At 47.0% G+C, this 24,390-nt stretch overlaps 2 protein-coding genes across 4 annotated transcripts in view; one reads left to right on the forward strand and one right to left on the reverse strand.

The window, feature by feature from the left end:
* The window catches only part of ARHGAP10 (Rho GTPase activating protein 10), a 340,466-nt gene extending 332,669 nt beyond the window's left edge, over nt 1–7,797 (forward strand). For both annotated transcript variants that reach the window (XM_080797689.1, XM_080797690.1), the window contains one exon: nt 7,062–7,797. In XM_080797689.1, the coding sequence (XP_080653815.1) occupies nt 7,062–7,150 (89 nt within the window). In that variant the 3' untranslated portion in view covers nt 7,151–7,797. The remainder of the gene's footprint in view (nt 1–7,061) is intronic.
* A 5,802-nt stretch (nt 7,798–13,599) lies between these two features.
* NR3C2 (nuclear receptor subfamily 3 group C member 2) overlaps nt 13,600–24,390 on the reverse strand; it is a 337,191-nt gene continuing 326,400 nt past the window's right edge. For both annotated transcript variants that reach the window (XM_080797692.1, XM_080797693.1), the window contains exon 9: nt 13,600–16,358. In XM_080797692.1, the coding sequence (XP_080653818.1) occupies nt 16,203–16,358 (156 nt within the window). In that variant the 3' untranslated portion in view covers nt 13,600–16,202. The remainder of the gene's footprint in view (nt 16,359–24,390) is intronic.

The raw sequence follows: 24,390 nt of genomic DNA on the forward strand, positions 1-24,390 counted from the left end.
AATCTTAAAAAAAAAAAAAAAAGAATACATTTCTATCTGTGTGTGGTATGTACTCTTGAGAGCCAGGGACTCCTGATAGTGCCAGAAAACAAACAACACTCCCACCAGAACCCTGCATATGACAGAATTATACTTTATGGAGGAATTTTGTTCTTGGAGTAGAAGCAAGGTCATTCCTCTATCACTGAAACACATATACGTGTGATTTTTGCCAGGAGAGTGTGGTAAAATATCTGCCCTACTCTAGGCCTGTCACACACTGGCACACCACATGGCAGGAGGGAACGCTGAGGCAGTAGTGTCGAAACCCACCCATTTGAGAAATGATGGTGAATTTTTACATTGTGTGATTAGACCTGATTGGGAGCTTCTGAAATCTCTTAGGCTGTATTGTTCATGAGATATTTACCTTTGTAGAAGGTATATCTATGAGGATGCCTTTGACTGCAAGTAACAGAAACTGATACAACCAGCTCTCAGTCATGAAAATGGATTGGCTCTTAACGGTGATTAAGTCTGGAAGGTTTGGTTAATTCACATTCTCAAAGATATCATCAACATCACGGTAGATCTGTCTCTTCTGAGCCATTCACAGCTTGTGGTCAGGGACCTTTGGCCGGCTTCCCCAGTGGGATGAGATGGCTGCCAGTCCAGGCGTCATAGCTATGCTGGACCCTCGCAGAAGGGCATGCCTCATCCTTATGTTTTTTAAGAATGGGAAAACTTTCCCAGAAGAGTTTCCCTAGTTTACCTGCCCTCATGTTTCAGTAGTCAGAACAAGGTCAGATACTCACCTTAAACCCATCACTGGCCAGGGCTTAGGGCAATCTGAACCACGGGGACCCCTCCTCTGGGCACACAGACATGTGAATGAGGGTCAGGACCTCAACCAAATCCGGTTTCTGCCAGCATGGGTAACAGGGGAAAGTCTAGCAGATGTCAGACATGAGAGACTGAGCTTCTCTACCTCTGAAGTCCCTAAATGATTTGCAGGAGACACACACACACACACACACACACACACACGCACGCACACGTCGTTATTTTGCTTAAGATCAGATTGGTTTTTCTACTTTCCCTGTACCTTTGGAGAAGTTCCTTAAGCTCTCTCTGGATCCAATTCCCCATCCTCATGTTTAAGGATGCCTCATCTTCAAGGATGTGGTGTCAGGGTAGCCTTTGAGGCCACAGATGTAGGTGGGGCTTTGAGAATAGCACAGATGTCCACAGAGGATGTTGCCAAGCAGGGAGCCATGCTTGGCGCACTGTGGTGTACCATGAGTGGGCTCCGTGCTTCCTCCCCCAGACCTGGTTCCCTGGAGTGCTGGAGTCTAGCTCTGTCTGGGTCACTGGCTCAATGGTTCCTCAGTCCCTCCCTCAAGGCCAGCTGCTTTGCACCTGCCTTGTTGACATGTTGCCACCTTCCCCTACCCAAGCATGTGAGCATCTTATTTTATGTGAGCGCCTTGTCCTGTGTATGCTCCCTGTGGTCCTCCTACAGGGGCACAGAGAAGCATGGCAGACACAGAGGAACACATTCAGAACCTATACCCTGACACTTGCTGTGTCTTAGGGCTAGTTCTTAAAAGGTACAGAACGTCAAAGGCTCTTAAACAGCATTTATTCTTTTTACTCTGTATTTTCATCTCTGTGCGTAACAGATCTCTTAGCAGAAAATGTATAATTCATTGTGTGCTTGCTTAGAATGTGTAGAGAAGCTCTTCCTTGAGTGGTTTGGGGTCTTCCCTTCTGAGGACTGACACAGAGTAGCACAGATGGGCAGCTCATCTGGCCTCAGCTTCCATGAAGCAAGGCAGAGCTCCTGGTGGCCACCGTGACAGCACTGGCCATGGGAATACGGCCAGGACCACTTCCTTTGTGCACACCAGCAATACTCTGGCCTCCAAAATGTCCAAGACCTTTTCCTGTGTTCACTTGCCCACTGGAGCCTTAGCAGCTATCGTAAAGGCTCTTGCAGTGTAATCCCCTTTTGTACCTCGTATGGGCAACATAGGAAATTGGTTTATGGCATCCAGTGGCCTTTGGTAAAGACAAAATCCAGGTTAAAGTGGCCCATGGGCTGCATCATTGGTAGTTCTGTGGTTTGTAATATATACAACAGTGAGAAACCCTGAACCAGAGTGTGGAAGAGAAAGGGATCTTTAGTAATGAAGTAGCTTGATAGTTCTTCCTTGCTCTTTTCCTCTTACCGTGTGGACCTGGACATAAGTTTTGAGTTTAAATTCTAGGCTGAAGATTCATCTGTACTGTAGATACAAGAATGCTTAGCCATTGTTCCGGGGAAGTGTCTCCCACATCCTCTAGGGAGGATGATGTTGGTGAAGTCTCAGGGCAGCCTCTATTCCTGGGACTGCCATATGGACCTTCCCTTCTCTCTGGGCCCAGGCAACTCCGGAAACACATTTACTGGGTGGCCAGTCAGTCCTGCTCTCTTTCCAGATAGGCGGTCCTTCAGCTGGCAGACGATCAGAGTGGGGAGCGGTGTCCCTCCATAGGCTGCCAGGCACGACTGGAGGGGGCCCTCTGGTGGGAGGGTGTCTGGGAGCGGGCCATCTCTCAGCAGCGCTTCCCAGACTGTTCATTTCCATGTGGATACGTGACTGAGCCAATGCTTTAGGGAGCAGGTGTGGCCCAGATTAATCTTTTAAAACTCCAAGTGATTCATTTTAAAGATCTCAAATATATAAAGAGTAATCCTTGCAAAACAATTTAGCATTATCTTGGCAGGTTGAATCTGTACAGACCCCACAACCCAACAATTGTATTCCTAGATATATTCCTAACCTTTGGGAATCCTTACATGTTAAGTTTAAAAAAAAAAAAAAAAGTGAGTGCTGGAAGGCTCTATATAATGTGGTTCTGGCCAAGCTCAGAAATAAGCAAAATAAATAGCATATTATTTTGAGATCTGTACATGTGTGACGAAGCTATGTTTTCACCATAGCTGGGATAAGAGAATGAGAACTACAATGTTCAAGCTCCTGATGAGCTCGAGGTGGTGTGGGGGGCATTAGGTGAGGATCTGGCAGAGGAACAGCTCTGTGTCAGTCATGTGCTGTAGCTCCCTGGTGTCCACTATATTACGATGATGCTTCATAACACTTGAATATTTGTCATATGTGTTGTTTTTATTATGCTTAAAAAAACCCCACCCAAACCAGAACTGAGTCCATATTCTGTTCTGGAGAAAGCTTCTTGCAAATTATTCTTGTAACTGGCTCCCGTGCCCCTGTTGATATGGGATGGTAAATGAGGAGGCCATGGGAAAACCACAGTGAGATTTCACCTTGTACCCATTAGGATGACTGTTATCAAAAACACAGAACAGAACAAACATGGGCGACGATGTGGAGAAATCAGAACCCTTGTGCCTTGTCGGTAGGAATGTAACATGGTACATGTAGCTGCTGGGAGACAGCGTTGAAGTTCCTCAAACAGATGAGTCACAAGGTTACCATCCAGTCCAGTTCCACTTCTGGATGTGTACACAGAAGACTGAAAGCAGGGACTCAGGTGTTTGGACATCCATGTTCACAGCTGCATTTTCATAGTAGCCAAAAAGGGGAATACCCGAATGTTCATTGATGGATGAGCAGATAAACAAAATGTAGTAGATAAACGTATAACAGAATAGTCAGCCATAAAAGGAGTGAAATGCTGAGACATGCTCCAACATGGGTGAACCTTGAAGGTATTATGTTAAGGGAAATAAGCCAGTCACAAAAGGCCAAATTGTGTATAATTCCATTTATATGTAATATCTATAATAGGCAAATTCACAGAGACAGCAATTAGCATGGAGGGTCCCAGGAGCCCAGGGAGGGGATGGGAAGTTAGTGTTGAAGGGACCCAGAGTTTCAGTCTGGGAAGGTGTAAAAGCTCTGCAGATGGAGATGGTGCTGGTGGTCACACGACATTGTGACTATTCTTAATACCGCTGAATTGCATGCTTCCAAATGACTAAAATGGTAAATTGTATATATATTTTATAACAATAGAAACAGTTGTGCTAGGGAGCACTGGTGTAATTGTCCTCACACACTGATTGGGTTCCTCAGGATGTGTGACTCGCCCAGGGCCACACGACTCATAAGTGGCAGGACAGGGCCCTTTCTCGTGGTGCGGAGGGTGTAGACATGATGTATGTGTAGCATCACAGTTCATGTAAATTGTCTCATTTTAGTCTTTGCAGTAACTTCAAATGAGTTATCGCTTCCCCTCTTTTGGAAGAGAGGAACATGGAAGTCAGAGGAGGTGAAGTAAATCACCCAGGGTTGCTTAGTCCTGAAGGCGCCAGGGTTCTAGCCCGGACCTTGTTTCACTTATACTCACTGCCTCTTGGAGTCAGAATCTTCCCCCACAATGAGGCACTTATTTCTGAAACGGCCTGTGTTAGGGTTCTCCAGAGAAACAGAACACATGGGACGTGACTGTGTCTGTGAATGAGTGGATCACTTTCCGTAGATAGCTATTGGCTCATGCAGTTGTGGGAGATGCACATCCTGCAGGGTAGGCCAATGGGCCTGAGACCCAGGGAGTAGTTGTAGTCTGTGTCCAAAGGCAGGCCAAGGGCAGGGTACCCTCTCCTTTGTGGGAGTCTTTGTTCCATTCATGCCTTCAACTTATTAGGTGAGGCTCACCCATATCCTGCTTGACTCAGAGTCTACTGATTTCCCGTTCATTACATCTAAACATCCAGAATAACACGTGGGTACCATGGCCTCACCAGGCTGCAACATGGAACTTTCATACTACCATTGGAGGAAGCGGTTTGATCAGCCAAGTATATAGCATGGAGCCTAGGGTGGGTCTTCTGGGATCTGATTCTCCCAGGAGGGGCTAAGTCTTCATACAGGTGATGAGACCCTCACAGGCCTCATCTGTGGCCCCTGAGCCACCTTTCCTGTGCCTGGGCAGGCCCAGCTGTGGGTGCTTTGCTCTCTTCCATCCCCTTCCCAGCCATTGGCCACTTCCAGGCTCTTGGATACTGTGAGAGTCTCCTCAGTCCCTTCTCTACATTGGTAACCTTTCTCTCGTGCCCTTTGGGGAGATGAGGGCTGCGAAGGCAGCAGGTGAGGTGTGGAGAAGGCCCTTGGTCTGTGAGAGGGTTGGTGCAGGATTCCCGACCGCGCTTGGTTTCCCACATTTAGGCCTCCTTTACCCCCAGCTTTATGGGAAATTATCTTTCTTTTTCTTCTGTTCGGCCCGTGTCTATTAATACCCACTCGGGGGAGAGTGGTCATTCATTGTGTATAGGAGAAGATACAGTGAGCAACTCCAAGGTGTTCTTCCATAAGCTATTTTACGAACTCCTTGTAGCGGTCCTCCAGGCTAAGTGCTGGTAGCCCCATCTCACAGTGGAGGAGGCTGGGCGGGGCTCCGAGGGTTCAGTAGTTCCCCAGGTGCACCTGGCTGGCATCTGTCAGCTGGGAGTCTCCCCTCCAGGCTGTCTGTCCTGAGCCCAGGGCCCCTTTCCATGGAGGCTCTCCAGGTTGCTGTTCTGATGACATTGCCAGCTTGGGGGCGGAGGAGGTGGAATAAGTGAGAAAATCCTGCTCCGAGGACCAGTTCCCGGCTAGAAATCAGTGAGCGAGCAAAGAAGGTGACCGGCTGCTGGACCACCCGGAAAGCATGTGCCTTGTTCATTTGTTTATTCATTCTTTAAACAAATCCTCTTGTGCCGGGCATGATGCTGGGGGTGCAGGGTCCCCGTGTCATGTTAGAACCTAGAGTAGAAGAAGGAGAGTCACAGTCAACCTCCCACCCTCTGTCTCTGTCTCACTCTCGCTCACACCCCCGCCCCGCCCTCCCCCCCCCACAACCCGGAACATGACCGGTGTGTCCCCGGGGGCCCTGACCTAGTCTGGAGCGCGAGGCTGGCCTCGGTGGGTGGGATGCCCCAGCTGCTCTTTGCAGGCTGAGGAGGTGTCATCCAGTCCTGAGCGGACGAGGAGCCTCCGAGCCGAGGGAGCGGGTGTGCGGAGGTCGCACTGTGGCCGCCACACATGAGTGGGTGACGAACTCCGTTTGGCTGAGCTGGAGTCTGCTTTTCAGAAGAGAATCTAGAACGTGTGATGCACACTGAGGAGAGTACTGTTTCATGCAGCTTTTGTGTGGTGGGCCCGTGGCTGGGTGTACCAGTTTCTGACACCGGGTAGTTGTTCTTCTGGGGGGCAATCCCAGCTGCATGGCTCAGCGAGCTCCGGGCCGTCTGTGTCCTCCCCTTTCCGCACACAGCTGCCACTTTGCTCCTGGCCCTGGCCGAGGCCTGAGTGCAGCTTGCCCACAGTTTAGGCCATTAAATGCTGCTGTATTTTACTTCCAAACCCTGGTGACCAGTGCCTGGACCCTGTGCCCTTTGCTGTCCAGCCTGCAGTCCTTTTCTTTTGTATCTGTCATGGATACTTCTGGACGCCTACAGTTTGCCCCGCACTGTGTTCAGATGTGTGCGGCCTAGGCCCCAACTGCAGGAGCACCCCATCCTGTGTGGCATAGAGACAGGTGCCCAGACATGTCCGTGAGGCCTGAGGAGTGCTGGGAATGGTCGAGGGAGTCTTCCCAGAGGACAGGGCATTTAGAGGTCTCTAAGAGGAAGACCACCTGGTGAAGAGGTGGGGGGCACTGTGTTGGTGGGGAGTAGGAGGGGAGGCTGGGGATTTGGGCAGGACTGGGTGTCTGTGCACCCGACTAGTAGATGCTGAGGTCTGTTTCTGTCCCTGCCAGCCTTTAAGCAGGGGAATGTCATCAGCTCCATGTTCTAGAGAGTTCACTGAGCTCCTTTGTGCATGGGTATTAGAAGGACCCAGACGAGAAGCTAGGGGACCGGTTAGGAGGCTGTTGCAGGAGGAATGATGGGGACTGTAGTGGCTGAGGGGCAGATCCTATAAATACCACTTGTACACATTTGTAACGAGATAGCCCGGCCATGGGCCCCCTTCTCTTCTGGTTGAGCCTTTAATGTACACGGTGGTGCAGTGAATTCCACAGGAAGCAAGGACTTGGGAGCGTTTTGGTAAAAAGTGATTTTTCTTGCTTTTCAGTGCAAACCTCGAGGGAACCTGGCTGGCTAGAAGGGACCCTCAATGGCAAGAGGGGGCTGATCCCACAGAATTACGTCAAGCTGCTCTAGTGCCTGGCCAGTGAGGCCCCACGTGGACGTTGGCACCTGGGAACCAGCCTTCTGCCTCCAGGGCGGAACCCGCAGCCACCTGGACACAGGAACTCCACATCACTAATGGGCACTCCAGGGGCAGGGAGGGGGACCTACTGCCCGAGGCAGGGGCAGAGGATGTACCGCAGGGAACCGCTTAGGCCTGTGGAGCTGGAGAAGGGCGTCAGGACTGACAGGATGGACTTTTCACGTGTCAAGCCTTGGGACTTTGGACTGTGAGTTTTTAATTATCCTGTCCTCAGCCTGCCCAGCCTCCCCCGCGGTGACGGCTCCACCGGGCAGCTCCCTGCACACCTGCTGCTGAGATGTGAAAGGGAACTTCACTTACTCATGGGGGTGTTTGCGGGCTGTGCTCTTGGCTGTGGTGGATGGGGTGCGGAGGGGGCTGCTGCTGGCAGGCGGGGATGGGTCCAAACCCAGAGGGCAGCGGAGAGATGCTCCTGCTTAGACGGCCTCCCAGGGCCCCACATACACTCTACTTAGAGCGCACTGGCGTATTTATAACAGGCTTCTCGTTGGTGCTTCTCACCTGTGTGCTGTTTTCCAGACACCACCTTTTTGCCCCAACTTCTCTGTAAATGAAATAAAATGTAATTTACTATTTGATTGGTGTGTGACAATGTGGGGAAGAGATCATGGAATTCATTCCCTCTGTAATGTTTTATGATTGGGTACCCAGTGCGTAGAAATTCATTTTCCTCTGATGTTGGCACGTGCCCACAGGTAGAGTTTATCAACAAGGAGCTGCTTTTTCACAGCAGGCCGTGTTCCTGAGGGCGGCAGCCTTCTCTGGTGTGCGAAATCCTGGATGGCCACCTCTAGCCCCCTGAACAGGCCTTCCCCTATGGTGTGCAGGGCTGGGCCTCATGACTCACTTCACTGGACGGCTCCACACTCCCTCCCCTTCGAGCCCGTGTTCCCTCTGTTTGCCAGGTCTCAGTGCTAATCTCTCCATCTGCCTTAAGCTGGGCAGCAGAGCGGCTGGTCAGGCATCCAGACCGTTCCTGGAGGAGTCTCAGCCATGACCCTGCCCATGATGACACCCACACTGTGTCGGGGGTGGGGGGGGGCGGCCACCGGGGGGCTTCCTTCTTTGTCCCAGGCACAGACCAAACCAACTTCTCCCTCATCCCCTGATCTGGAGTCCTTGGAGTGTGGAGCTCCTTTTGAGGGGCCTCGTGATCTGAAGCCTGCCCCACCCTGCTGTGGTGGCCTGGGGGGTCTCTCTTCCCCACAGGAGGGAGGCTCCTCAGCCTGTCAGACTTTGCTCTGAAGAATTTGCTGCAGGAAGGATGTGTCTGCCGCCTCTTCTCCAGATGAGTTGATTCGAGAGCTTGCTGGTTATCAGGTTTGACGTCACCTACATGGACCATGTTGGGTGTCAAGTTTGGGGTGAAGGGTATACAAAGGGAATGGGCCTGTTGAAAAGCATCCATGTTTTACATAAAAATAAAGACAGTCCGAGTGCGATCTAGTTGAGAATACGGACCTGTGGGCCCAGGGGAGAGGCCTGAGATTGCCAAGGAGCCCAGGGCCACTAGACGAGGGCCAGCCCGGCATTCTGTTTTCTGAGTTATTGCTTCTTGCTCACTGCGCTGCCTGGGGATGTGGAAGGGGAATTTGGTTTATGAGAAGCCCTTAACTGATGTGTCCCACTTTAAGAAAGCCCTCTGCGGGGCAATGCAAAGGTCTGGGTACTCAGAGTGGGCTCAGTATAGCACTGGGGGTGATCTGGCAGTTTTCCCAATTGCTAGATCCCTGTGGGGCATTACAGACAAGCCCCACTGCACCAAGACCTGATTGATTTGCTTGCTTTCAGGCAATTTCCATCCTTGACAGTGAGGTGCACCGTACCTGCTGTTCCCTGCCCAATGGCTGGCAACCCCCAAAGTGTGTTTACCACCCCTTACTTGGTCAAAGAAATTGCTACTCAGTGACTTCTTGTGTGATTCTGGGTCAATTAAATTGACTCTGTGGTTCTGTTTCTTCCTCCTAAAAAGAAAATGATAGCCAGAGGTTTGGTTTGGAATGATGTAACCCAAGTGGCATGCCCAGCATGTGGTATATGTTTAGTAAATGGGACCTGCTTTCCCTGTATTGTTTCTACCATGACTCAATTGCACCTTTGGCGTCAGGGCCATTTGTGTTCCATAGGGGGATGATGGGGTGGTCACGAAGCCCCAGAACATGCTGGGTACAAGGGCCCCAACAGCCCCAGGCTCTGAAGGCCCCTCCTGTGGCAAGCCGGGGAGGAGCACCAGGGAGCAGCCAGGGATGTCTGCCTCTGCCAACGGGACCGGTCGGCCAGCTTGCCGGGACCTCCAGGTAGGAAGCTCCCCTCTGGGTCTGGCCCAGAGTATACTTCGTAATGGGGTCGTGAGGTGTTCGCTTACATGGCAGATCGTCTTCGTTCCCCCAGATGAGAAATAGGGTGGATTTGTTTCTGTGTTTCTGCTCAGGGCATGGCCAGTTCCCTGACCACCTGCAGGGCTCTGACCTCTCAGCCCACTGTGTTCATTGAGAGTCACCAAGGGAGCTTTGGCCAAAAGCAGACACTCAGATTTTGTGTTTCTGCTAGCCATGGGACTGTCTAGGGGGCTTTCTGACTGTATCATCCAAGAGCCTGGAAATCATCATCCAAGTTCTGGAAATCTCTGTACCTATAAAGGAGATGCCATGTGAGATTAGAGCCAAAGAGCTTGTGGGGTTCCTCCTCTCCTTTGTGGTAGCAGAAACATCAGCCGTTGGGGGAATGGGGCTGGGGGGTGGGAGCAGTGGATTGTCTGCCAGCAACGGATGTTTTTAACTCATTCTTTCCACATACAGACTGAATGACCCAGGAGAATTTGTCCCATTTTATAGATGGGGAAATGGAGGCCCTCAAGGACAAAGAGTTTTGCTCAGGTTCAGTCAGCTAATCATGTTCTTTCTGCTGTACCATCATGCCTCTGGGGGCCAGCCAGTAGGGGACAATGGCTGTTTTGGGTTGATTTGCACTCCCCATCCCAGATTCATGGGTTGATTTGCATTCCCCTTCCCAAATTCGTATGCTGAATTCCTACCTCAGAATGTGATCTCATTTGGAAATAAGATTGTTACAGGTGTAATTAGTTAAGGTGAGGTCAGTACAGTTGGACTCTGATCCAGTATGACTGGTATCCTTATAAAAAGGGGAAATTTGGACACAGAGACAAATGTACATAGAAGGAGGACAATGTGAAGAGACACACAGGGAGAGGATAGCATTCCACGAGGCAAAAGGGGAAGTCCAGAACAGATCCCTCCCTCACGGCCCTCAGAAGGAACCAACACTGCCAATACTTCGATCTCAGACTTGCAGCCAATGGTTTGTGGTACCTTATACAGCATTCCTAGGGGACTAATACAGTGGCTACCTGTATGGGTTTTGAGTTGAAAAGAACCTATTTTGAACCTTTTTTCACTATTTTGTACCCTGGGCAAATGAACTTCATCTCTTTCTGCTTCTGTGGAGAGAGCACAACTGACCTCATTGGGATGGTGTGACCAGCAAGTGACATTAAGTGGCTGAGGGGTGCGCAGCTGGAAACAGAGTTTGGTAAATGGAGCTGGGAAAAGACAGCCGGCAGGGTACCCTGGTGGTGGGAATTAGTCTCTGCCCCCCTTTTGCCTCCTGGCCACCTGCTGCTTTTCTCCAGGTCCTTCTCCAAAGGCCAGTTCTTGGTCTTTCCCTGCCTTCCCAAGAACATACTCTGCTTCTGTCATCTTGGCCTTGTCTTTGTTCCCTGTTCACCTTGGTGCTAAGCCCCTTCTCACCTTCTTGTTTCCCCTCCAGTCTCTCCAAGTCAAGTCTTGGTGACTCCTCCTCTCAACCAGATGTTTTCCATGACTTTCTGAATCTGCCTGAGCCACATAACTTCCCTTCCTTCCTCTTGCCCAAAGATGTTATTCCAGGAGCGTGTGGCTCTGCAAATGTCTTCTCAGAAGCTTGTCAGCACTCCTTCTCCTTCACTGGCCGGGGTGGTATTTTATTACTACCGCACTTGGGTAACCTGACATAGCCTCTTGATGCTCATGTCTGCAAAAAGTCTCAATCTACTGGTTACCTTGGGGAATTCCTTGCTATCAGGAGCTCAACTCGATTGGAAAGCAGATTTCTGCATTTTGCCCAAGAAGACACCCACACTTTGGACTCGGACAGGTAACACACCAGATTCCCCTAGGCAGCTCGGTGCCATGTGCTGGTGTCGTGAAGTTCTCCTTCCTTGGAGGATTTAGCAAATGAGGCAACGCTGCAAACAGCAACTCAGAGAGCAGGAGGAGCACGACCCAACCCAGCTCAGCCAGTCTTCCCAGGAGCTGTGACCCTCTCTGGACCAGGCTGGCCCAGGGCATGAAGAGCCAAAGAAATGGGGTTTTCAGACCACCGATAAACTGGAAAGTGCTGTCCTGGTACCATCAGTTCTGTGAAAAAGCATCAGAATAATTGCCAGTGGTAGATTGATTTAATGATCCCAAATTTCAGCCCTTTCTGAATCCACATCCCTTTTGTAGAGCCCTCCTATGCTGACTCAAGGTTTGACCTTGTAACCGGTTTTTGGCTAATGGAACAGGAGCAAACTGGATATAATCAGAGGCGTGAAAAGTATTGCAAAACCACCCTAGACCAGTCCACTGCTGGTTAACTACAGAAGCACGATTAGGGCTGACTCAGCCAAGTCTGGTTCAGATCAGCAGGACCCTCCAAGCTGATTCATAAACTCATGAGACATAATAGTAAAAGGTTGTTAAAACACCACATTTTGGGGCACCTGGGTGGCTCAGTGGGTTAAGCCTCTGCCTTTGGCTCAGGTCATGATCTCAGGGTCCTGGGATCGAGCCCCAAATTGGGCTCTCTGCTCAGCAGGGAGCCTACTTCCCCCTCTCTCTCTGCGTGCCTCTCTGCCTACTTGTGATCTGTCAAATAAATAAGTAAAATCTTAAAAAACAAAACAAAAACAAAAACCCACTACATTTCGGGATGCTTTTCAGCTAACTATCTGCTACTCTGCTCGGTAGTTCATTTTGCTTTGGGTATGGGCTTGGATATAGTCTTGGTCCATGCTGACCATTCAAATCATATTGTAATCTTCTCTACTCCAGCGTTGTTTGGGAAGCCACTGTTTGATTTCCAAGAAAACTGCTGCACGAACAATTGGAGACTTGAAATTAAAGTGCCAGAGATACTCATAATCAAGTCATTTTAGTCTGTGTACACTTGCAGTTTATAAAAAGTATGTTAGCACTGACTTTAACATAAAGGGACAATGTTTTCTATTTGCTTGAGGGGCATTCAACATACAGAGGCAAACAAACCCCTAATTACATATGCATCACCATGCATAATTTCTGCTGCTCTTGTGTACAGTGGCTGGCGGGCTTAGTGGCAGAGACTTCGTTCTTAGCTAATGATTCAAGATGCAGCTGGATTTTTTGCATCTGAGCACTTTTAGAAATTCTTAGAAACAGTGTCACCCTTTTCCCGAGAATGAGTCTGCTCTAGGCAGAAAGGACACCCACTTTAGTTAAGGGTGTACATTGGTGTGGCCTCCAGCTGGTCTCACCCTTGCCCCTTAATAGGTCAAATTCCGTAAGTTTTGAGAAAAAATTAACTGCATGTATAGATATTTTATAAACAAATTTGTGAACCCAACTCTAAAGTTAAAACATTTTTTCCTCCTGTTCTGTGTTTCATGGCCATGTTGTGTTCCAGAAGTCTTTCTATCATGTTAAAATGAAGTTGAATTTGTTTAATGCTCAACTGGTCTTCTCTTTCTGGAAGCAAATAGTTTGAATGATCACCAGTTAAATGACATGTTAAAAATATACTTGAGTTTATCTTTACATGTTTTCTAGTTTTAAGATGAGCTGATAATTGTTTCCTGTTCTTCTGTGGTCCAATATTAATGAGTGAAACCAAGGGGAGTGTGAGAAGCATTACAGCCAGCGGGGAGCAGAGTCTCTCGTCGGCCCCAGAGGACCCAGGGTGAAGGAGCATGAGAGGACTGCGTGGAGGAAGAACACTGGAGTCAGACGAGACATCTGGTCTACTCAGGTCAGTCCCAACGCCTGACAGATGATCAAGCTTCCCTGTGGCAGTAGAGAAAGGAGGCAATGTGCACGGAGTGTTTAGCAGCTACGCAGCGGGCAGTTCTTATTGTTAAACTGTTACAGGTTGTTTTAGTGACCCACATATTATCAGCAGTAAGGAACAAGACACTGAATTAGTCCCAGAAGAGTATAATTAACATGTGTCTAGCGGGGGCTCTAACACGGGGGAACTGTCTTGTATGCAGGCAGAAGTGCGTGTTCTCCAGATGTAGAGGGGCACAAAGTCCAGGTGTGCCTGCAAACACCCAAATGAAATGTTTCCAGAACAACAGGTGATTAAAGTAAAGGATTTATTGTAATCTGCTTACAGTCCTTTGCAAAGACAGACATATGTTTTTGCATAAAGATATAAATTGCTTCATTTTAAACTAATTTAGTGTTTTTTAATTATATGAAGAAGTTTTGGTGAAATATGAATTGTACCAAACCAAGATTTTTAAGAGCAATATGGTACAAAAATAAGAGCAGACAGACAATTTGGACTGGGACAGGCATTCAACAGTGAATTTAGAATATGGCTTTGCTGTTTAATCAAGCAAAGTTACCTGGAGACACATAAAGAGCCAGTAACTTTGTTAATACAAAAAGCTGATGCAGACTGTCTCCATCCCAAACCTGGTTACACTGAAATTCCAATTTCATAAAACGTAAGTCTGAGCTAAAAGCTGCTCTTGTAAGCCGTGTCTTTTCTCAAAACTCCCAGTCTGCATGCCGTGTATTTATCACCCTCCAAGTGTGGCTTTCATATTGCTGTGCATGTAAGTTGACTGTATTTAAAGATCTGCCTATAAATTAAATTACTGAAATTGCAAATTATGTAAGAAAAATTCCTCCCTCTGAATGCAGCTTTCACAGGTTCCCCCTTGCATAAGGCAGGTGTCTTCTGAAAGACAAGGTAATGTTGCCTGCATGGTGAACCCTAGAGAAAAGTGTGGATCCCAACGCTGCCTTCTCCTGGCCTAGGGCTTCTCCAGCGACAGCTTTTAGGTTCTGGAAAATAATGCGATTTCACTGAGTACCTGATGATTATCATTACTTTTAAAAAGATTAATTTGGCCTCTAGTCAAAGTCGTTTGTTTAAGTGCAATCATATTGTGAAGCTTCCCCAAAGATAGATAGGTTTGTGATTTGGGGCAAGAGAAAAGCCATAAATTGCATCAGTGCCAAACAGATTAATGAATTAAAAATTTTAGTGCCACTGTCTTGCTTATATGATCTGTAGTTTTTTTTTTCCAAAACTGTTTATGTATAAAATTTTTAAAACCTACCTTTTAAAAATCTAAAAACCCTCTAATTATCATAAGGTCTCCACGCCATTCTGACTGAACCGTGCCAAAATGCATCTTTCCTGGTGCATCCTGCGGCAGCCTACGTGTCCCCATTACCAGTTCTGAGAGCGCAAAACCTCCTTCCCAGACCTGAAATGAACATGCCACCTTCTACAGATGGAGAGAGTGCCTGGAATTTCCTTTCCCGAAGGAGAAAATGCCGTTTTCTAAAACGGGACAAGACTATGCTCTCTGGGCCATCGCACTTCCAGCCTCGTGCTCCTAAAGCGGATGCTGCCTCAGGAGGAAAGCAGGAGAAGAGGCCGCTCTCCTACAGCTGCAGCCCTCCCAGGACCTTCGCTCACATGTGTTGTCAAATGACCCCTTTGAGGAGCTGCAGACACCACAGCCTGTTGTTCCCCGACAGACGCAGGACAGAGCAGAAGCCAGAAAACCTGCTCAAGTCCCAGGAACACCCCCAGCGGGAGACCAAAGACAAAATGAAAGTACAGAAAAAGTAGAAAGGCGGAAAGACAACCAAAGAGGTTTAAGTGTGGTTATTTACAACAGAGACTGTAAAATGGTAAATTAGATATGAAGCTAAAAAAGGCACAGCTTTCCCTTTCTTAAATACACTGTAAACGGTTCATTATGCATGCAGAACATTTCACTTTACAAAAAAAATTTTTACCTTGTTTAGACAAAGATAGTACTTAAATAGTCTCCAGCAAAATAGAATTCTTTCAAAAATACTTTCCCCTTCATCCTATCAACCATTAAAGTTTTTTTTTGTGTGTGTGTTTTGTGGTTTTTTTTTTTGTTTTGTTTTGTTTTTGTATGTGTCTCATTTACAAAAGTTCCTTACACCTTAGTTCAGGTCCTTCACAATTTATACATACAGTAATGTACAGCACAGCAAAAGACTGCAAAAAATTATTTGTAAAGCCAACACAATAGATACTAGAAATCGAAACCAAGGCATTTGTTTAACATCTTATCTGTTCTAATTAAATAATAAATGGACGCTAAGGGTGTGTATACCAGTGATGCAGAAGCCCGTGGGTGGACAGGAACCCCCAGGGGGGCTGCTGTTCCCCTCCACGTGCTCTGTTATTACACAACAGGAATCTGTATATATTTTTTCTTTTTTGTGTGTTTTTTAAATAACAAAAGAATATTAATGCCCCATATTGACTATACGTTTTATGTGCAACCGAGGGTAAGCTCTAAAAAGTTCGTTAGTCCTTGAACCCTTTTAAAACAAGCGAATGATACCAGAAACTACATGGCATAGTTAAAACTTCCATCTGTTAAAATATCAAAATCAGAGAGTTATTGACTAGATATGGCTTTTCATCCAGAGGAACAGGAACGTGTTTCTAAGCGCTGGGGAGCGGAGAGGGAAGAATCCTTCCGACTGCTCAGGTCTTGCCAAATCCATGTCACACTGCTTTCCCGGCTCCAAACCCTTGACATGATTTTAAACTTGAGAAACTGCTGAACAAGTAGGAATCAGCCATCACATGTGAAAAACTGGATTTCTTGGGTCCTTCGTGGGTGTAGAACAGCATGGGGAAACTTAAGGCAAAACTCTCCTGGTGAGATGTCCTCCGTCACTTCCTGTGAAAGTAAAGGGGCTTGGCGTTCCCGGACTCCACCTTTGGCAGCTGGTCACTGATGATCTCCACCAGCATCGCGGGGAACTCCACCTTCAGGGCCTGGGACTCTCGGAAGGTGTAGAAGCAGAATTCCAGCAAGTCGCTCACCAGCTGCAACACACAGGACATGACACTGAGGTCTCCTTTCCATCCCTATGCCCCGCCATGTCTTAACTCGGGCGTAAGCTCCAGCAGCCTTCAGAAAGCTGACCAGGGAAGCGCGTCTGTGACGCTGCCTGATTTGGCTAAGTCCCCTGTGCTGGGGGAGGAAGGACGCTCACCTCACTTGTCACGGAAGGTGCCTTTCATGCAAAACAGATTCAGCCAAGAGCTGAGTATGAAATACTGACTCTACTGCTGGCAACGGGGTCAGGTAGAGTTCAGAGTGGCTGAGATGCTGAATAGCTCTCACCAAATTTCTCATTTGTAAATGTGTGACTCTGGTGGGGCAGGCATGTATGTGTATCTCTGGGCACTGGTGATGGGCTGGGGTCGGGGGTGGGGGGCGGGCAGGTGCTGGCTCAGGGTCTGCAGAGCAGAGGCCCAGGACAGTGAGGGGCAGGACACAAAACCTTTGTTGGCATGTGTCCTGCTCCCTCTAGTCCAGGTGGGCCCTGCCACCCTCTCCTCCAGCTTCTCACCCTGAGCTGCGGGCAGGGTTGAGACATCTCAGTACCCACCCTGAGCTCTATTAAAGTATAATTGATACATAACATTGAGTAAGATTAAGGTGTCCAATGGGCTGACTGGATACTTACACGTTGCAAAATGATTAACACCTTCATCATGTCATATAATTCCCATTTCTTTTTCTGTGGCAAGGATATTTAAGGTCTACTCAGCAACTTTCAAGTACATGGTACAGTATTAACTATAATTACCATGTATACTCCATGCCCAGAACTTATTCTCTCAGCACTGGAAGTTTGGGTCCTTTGACCAGCATCTCCTCATTTCCCCCGTTCCTTGGTACCACCACGTGAGTTTGGGCTTTTTTAGATTCCATGTATGAGCAATCTCATACGGTATTCTAATCTTTCCCTGACTTCACTTAGCATACTGCCCTCAGGTTCCATCCAGTTATCGCCAACAGCAGGACTTCCTTGTTTCTCATGGCTCAATAACATTCCTGTGTGTGTGTGTGTTTCTTATCCATTCTCAACCACTTTCTATTTCAGCCTGACGGTGACAGAGTGCAAGCAGCAAGGATAACCTCTTGGTCTACTTGCCTGTCTGGCTATTTCCCCTCCTTGTTTGGCCCAAGGACCTTTTCCATCCTCCTGGACCTGAACCACTCCCATTTCTGTAAGTTAACAAAACAACCACCCACAAATGCAGTATACCATTAATTCCACACCACTCTGCAGGGCAAATGAGTTTTGGTCATTTCCCACTGTATTAAAGCAGACATTACATGCCATAAAAATCACTCTCGTCTTAATAAAAGCATTCTGGTGAAAATACATGTGTAACTTTCAGAGCTTTTTCTTTTACCTTAATTAGCAACCTTAAAGACAGTAAATAACTGCATGGTAAAGGCCTTTAACATGAACCAGAAATCAAAAGAATGTCATCAGGAGAAATATCTGGTGCTTCTGTTTGTGCCTGAGTTTGCCCTCAATCTGAAGAGGGACACTTCCCTCAGCAGGTTCCAAGGCCTCAGAACTTTAATAAGTGTTCCTCATGCACAGAATGCTGGGCCAAACAAGCTGGAAAATAGCACAAGCCACTGTCCACTCTGAGCAAGTCCACATTCTGTGCTTGCCTTGTGAAGGCTGGGTCTCAGTTTCTACATCTGTAAAATGGGGTCTATCTGCCTCACAGGGTTAAGAGGACTGAATGAGTGAACTGGGACACAGAAGGCCAGTTCTCAGTCAAGCTATGGAGAGGTATTGCTGGTAAAACCCCTCTAATTCTGTCCTCCTGAGTGGTCATCCCAAACTCCTTCAAACATAAAATATCATTTTTCTCTATGGGACATAGTTTGCAAAATCTGCTCTGGGTAGTCTTTGTATAATTTGGTGACCTTGGGTCCCCCTTCTATAAACTGAGGTACAGGACAATTTTGTGTTTCACCTTTCCAGGAGAGATTCTTAGAACTGAGATAGTAAATTTCTTAATTTTTTAAAAAAATATTTTATTCATTTATTTGACAGAGAGAGACACAGCAAGAGCAAGAACACAAGCAGGGGGAGTGGGAGAGGGAGAAGCAGGCTTCCCAATGAGCAGGGAGCCCGATGTGGGACTCGATCCCAGGGTCCTGAGATCATGACCTGAGCCAAAGGCAGACATACTTAAAGACTGAGCCACCCAGGTACCCTCATATTTTATTTTATTTTAAGAAGGGGAGTGGCAGGGGCAGAGAGAGAGCAGGAGAGAGAATTTTAAGCAGGTTTCAATATCACAATCCTGAGATCATTGCCTGAGCCAAAATCAAGAGTCCAACACTTAACCAACTGAGCCACCCAGATGCCCCTTAATTTTTTTTTTTTTAAGATGGTGGGCTAGTGGCTGTGAAAGCTACAATCCTTGCTGGGCCCCACTCTCCGGATGTGGTGCCACAAATGAGCTGGTCGTTTTGACTGCAGGGCACACCTTTCAGTGGGTGAAGGCAGAGCTCTGTGCACCAGCTGCGGGCACATAGAACCAAGTTTAAGTTCACCCCCATCTCTACCCCTCCCTGTTCCCAAGGGCACTCTGTGTGGGATGCCTGCAGGACTGTGGAAGAGGATGGTTTTTCCTTTTAAAAAATGTTAACCTCCAGGGGCACCTGGGTGGCTCAGTGGGTTAAAGCCTCTGCCTTCAGCTCAGGTCATGGTCCCAGGGTCCTGGGATCGAGCCCCGCATCGGGCTCCCTGCTCAGCGGGAAGCCTGCTTCCCTTCCTCTCTCTCTGCCTGCCTCTCTGCCTATTTGTGATCTCTGTCTGTCAAATAAATAAATAAAAATTAAAAAAAAAAATGTTAACCTCCATATAAAATTGTATCAGAAAAAATAAAGTACCTAGGAATCAACTTAACCAAGGAAACCTATACTCTAAAAACTATAAAACACTGATGAAAAAAGGTGAAGACAACACAAAAAAATGGGAAGATATTTCATGCTCACGGATTGGAAGAACAAATATTTTTAAGATGCCTATACACCCAAAGCAATCCATAGATTTAATGCAATCCCTATCAAAGAACTATAATCATCCTAAAATTTGTATGGAACCATAAAAGACCCCTAGTAGTCAAAGCAATCTTGAAAAAGAACAAAGCTGGAGGCATCACAATTCTGAATTTCAAGATATACAACAAAGCCATAATAACACAGTATGCTACTGGCACAAAAACAGACATATAGCTCAATGGAATAAAGAGCCCAGAAATCAACCATGCTTATATGGTCAATTAACCTGTAAAAAGGAGACAATAATATACAACAGGGAACCACAGGTTGTTTCAGTAAGTGGTGCTGGGAAGACTGGAGCACCTTCTCATACTATACACAAAAATGAACTCAAAATGGGTTTAAGACCTAAATGTAGGATCTCAAAACATAAAACTCTTGGAAGAAGACATAAACAGTACCTTCTTTGACATTTGCCTTCACAACATTTTTCTAGATATGTCTCCTGAGGCAAGGGAAACAAAAAGCAAAAAGAAACTATTGGGACTACATCAAACCAAAAAAGCTTTTTTTTTTTTTTTTTTTTTTTGCACAGAGAAGGAAGCTATCAACAAAACTAAAAGAAAGCCTATTGAATATTTGCAAGTGATAGACTGGATAAGGGGTTAATATTCAAAATATATAAAGAACTCCTACAACACCCCCCAAGACCAAATAATCCAATTTAAAAAGGGGCACAAGACCTGAATAAACATTTCTCCAAAGAAGACATCCAGATGGTCAACAGACACATGAGAAGATGCTCAACATCAGTGACCATCAGGGAAATGTGAATCAAAACCACAGTGAGATATCACCGTATACCTGTCAGAATGGCTAGAATCTAAAAGACAACACTAAAATAAGTGTTGGTGAGGATGTGGAGAAAAAGGAACCTTCATGCACTGTTGGTGGGAATGCAAACTGGTGCAGCCACTGTGGAAAACAGCATGGAACTTCCTCAGAAAAATTTAAAAACAGAAATACCCTATGATCCAGTAATTCCATTACTGGGTATTTACCTCCCTCAAATGAAAACACTAATTTGAAAAGATATATGCACCTGTATGTTTATTGCAGCATTATTTACGATAGCCAAGATATGGAAACAGCCCAAGTGTCCACTGATGAATGGATAAAGATGTGGTGTGTGTGTGTGCATCTGTATACATATACACACACACACAATGGAATATTATCCACAAAGAAGGGATAAGCCATAAAAAAAGGATATGTGTGCGTGCGCGCACACACATACACAGGAATATTAGCCGTAAAAAAGGATTAAAATCTGGTCATTTGCAACAACATGGATGCAACTAGAGAGTATTATGCCAGTCCGAGAGAGACAAATACCATAGGACTTCACTTTCAGGTGGAATCTAAAAAACAAAACAAATGAAGAGCAGAACCAGAACCATAAATACAGAGAACTAATGCTTGCCAGAGGGCAGGTGGGTGGAGAGATGGGCAAAACAAAGAGGGGTGGGGTACAGGCTTCCCGCTACGGAATGATGCTACCTTTTGTCTAAGTTGATAATTAGTCAGGGAGCCAGGGGTACCATCTTCTCTCTCTCTCTCTGTCCCTCTCTTTTTAAAGATTTATTTATTTGACCTGGAGAGAGAGAGAGAGAGAGAGAGAGCGCGCGAGAGCGCGAGTGCGCGCACGTACAAGTAGGCACAGAGGCACGCAGAGAGAGAGGGAGAAGCAGGCTCCCTGCCGAGCAGAAAGCCTGATGCGGGGCTTGATCCCAGGACACTGAGACCATGACTTGAGCCAAAGGCAGAGGCTTAAACCACTGAGCCACCCAGGCACCCCCATCTTCTCTTTTTTTGCAGTGGTTTGCATCTCTTCTTAGTGTAACTTTTCACATTTGCAGGTCCCTGAGCAGCCTACAAGCTCCTTGGAGGCAGGAACCACCCACCCACTCAGCTCCACTGCATCCAAGAGAGGCCCCCTTCCCACTCCTTCTGTGCAGCCCTGCTGAGAGCTCCAGGGACCAGAGCCCCTGTTGCTGGAGCCTTGCTCTTGTGTTTCTCCGACTTCTTCCAAACTCTTAAGTGCTCAGAATTAACTAATTTCAACAGTGTTTCCTTAGGGCAGTGTATTGCTAGTTCTAATCAATGAACCCAAACAAAACTGGTAATTTAGATGGGCATCTTCATTTTAGTGGCACTAAGTAGGTAAAGCAGACTCAATACATAAAGCTAACCTCTTTCATCAATACTCAAAGCTATCCCCTTTCATCCTGCCCTGTGATTCTGGGCAACTCACTGATGCTGGGTTTTACAATGTGACTTCATACGTACGCCATGCCATGGTGCCATGAACCCCAGTCACTGTTCACTGGGGTTGGAGGGACAGGTGTGGGGAGGGGAGTCACAGCTAAAGAGATAGGAGTCCTATTACTCCACTGGCCCACCGGCATGAATACGTTAACTGCAATGAGACAAAAGGCCAGACGCCTTAATATCGATCCTCACCAGCCTTTCCTGGTAAACACCAGGCTAGAGGGAGAGGCAAGAATCCTCATTGTTATCAGAAATGAGTCTCACATTATTAGGAATCAGAGAAAGTCCTGTGCACTGACTTTTCATTCTGTACAAAGTCTACCTGCTGGATCACAGAAGTTTAGCTAGTTGCCAGACATGATTTATCCCACCTGAAGGGCCACAGCGATCAAGGTGGTAGAGGATGCTGGTGAGGTCTCAGGGCAACTGATGGCATTTTACTTGCACCAAACACGAAGCTGTCAGGTTCCATGAGTGCCCCCTCCCCCACTGAATCATCGCCAGCAGCATGGTCACTCCTACCCCAAGTGACAAATGGCCTCTGGGGGCACCATGCAGGGAGGGTCTGCCACCACTGTTCTAAGGTTACACAGTCACCAGGTGGTGATGGGAACACCTGAATGATAACAGCCTCTCTGAAATAGGGTCACGCATATTTTCAACAGCACATTCACTTCTTATAAGTTATCTGCTGACTCCAGAACTTTCCCCCAATAGGATCAAGCTTTTAGCCTGAAATGAGCACAGGGTGGGGGGTTGGGGATGGTGGTTAAAGGTTTATTTTCAAAGATCAGAATTTTAGCCAGCTAGGTCAACAGGGCTACCTGCAAAAGATACGCAGCTTTAACCCTAAATGCTGTTATACTAACAGAAATGGCAGCAACCATTTACTCCAGGTATTCCTGCAACAGCTTTGTGAATACTGGAAAATGCTACTCAGTGATTGTATAAGCAGTCTGGCCTTCATTCCGAACCCTACGCTCCACCTGTTGCAAATCAATGTGGAAGATGGCTGCACATGCACATGTGGGCCCTTTAGGGCTGTTTCTCTCTAGCTGGTGATGCCTCAGTGAAACATGATGGTAACGTGGTACACGAGTAACAACAGCAACCCAAATTTAGTAGCATTAGCTTCTATACCCAGAAGGTAATATAACCTTTAACAATACAGTTATACTGCTATTTACTTGTGGGTTCCCTTTGGAAACCCAAGCCACACAATGGCACTACTCTGCTGAGTGCTCTTGGTGGGCCTACCTACAGGCTGCATTTGGGGGAGGCCTCCTAAAGGCCTCCTAGATGTGACTGAGAGAGAGGGGATTGGGAAAACACCATCAGGAAGTGATGTTAGCACACAGCAGTGGAAGGCATTCCTCCTTTTTTGTCCCTCTTTTTCAATGAAAAGATAGTCATCTATCCATGAACAAAAGTGCCTTTGTGGGAACTGCAGGATCTGACACCTTATAATAAGGAACCGGGAGGAGTCTGGCTCACCTGTGTATCTGGTTATGGGCACAGGCTGTGGGACCAGTGGGGCAGTGAGCTTGCCCCAACCTCTCTTGCCATAAATCAGGAAAAAACCCTAAAGACTGCTGACCTGGGCTGATAGCCATAGACAACAGAGAAACTTCCCAAAGCTTAGTCCATATGAAGACAGACTCCAGCATGCCAAAGGAGCAACAAACAAGTCTGGACACAGCAGAGATGGTAGAAAGAACTTTACCAACACTGTCCTCACCCCCACCAAGGGAACACTGCATTGGGCTGAACTAGCAGGTGGCAGTGATCTCTCTCATAGAGAAAAAGAAGAGCAGTGAGTGTCTAGCTAACCCAGTGGTGTGGAATGCTGCTGGAGAAACCTGTTACTCTTCAGCAGCACCTGGAGAACTTACTTAGGCAGGATCTTCATGACTGGGAGGAAAGACGAGGTAAGAATACCAAAGGATATTAAAGGGACTCAGGGTGTGCTGATTGTACTCAGCAAGAAGTCCAAGCATGAGCCCCTGGGAGTACTACATCTGAGAATCTCCCTGTGGGGCCTGTGGACAACTCTAATGCCCCAAGGGCTAAATCCATACCTCCCTGCACTCTGTGGGTGGTTACATGTGTACACTCCCAAGTGTGGTGGCAAGAGCAAGCTCTTTCGGAGTGTGCTCAGAATACAGGCCAGAGTCTGTGGACAAGGGGGAAACCACAATCTTGAGCTATAACACCTTCTTCTGGAAAATAAAAGAAAGGTTTCCAATAGCCAGCCTGGTGAGTTTTAAGAACCAAAGATGTAAGAGCTTAAGAATTTTGCCACAAGAGGGAGCAAGAAGAGTGGAACAGGTGTACCCATACAAAGGCAGAGAAAATCCTAGATGGAAATAGCACTAATGAACCAAATACCCAACCTAAAGGCAACAATCAAAGATTTAAGGAGGTGGCTGCTACTTCAAGTGTGAAAGAAGCAATTCAATACTACAAAGAACATGAAAAATCAAGGAAATATGTCACTACCAAAAAATAACAATTCTCCAATATCAGAGCTCAAAGGCAAGGGGTTTTGGATAAAGAAATCAAAATCAGTGTTGAAGAAACTCAATGAGCTACCATAAAACTCTAAAGATAGTTGAAATCACACACACACGCACATACACAAATGTTCAAGATGAGATATTACTAAAGAGACAGAAATCACAGAAAGGAACCAAGCAGACA

Source organism: Martes martes (assembly GCF_963455335.1).
Source record: "Martes martes genome assembly, chromosome: 2".
Taxonomy (NCBI): domain Eukaryota; kingdom Metazoa; phylum Chordata; class Mammalia; order Carnivora; family Mustelidae; genus Martes; species Martes martes.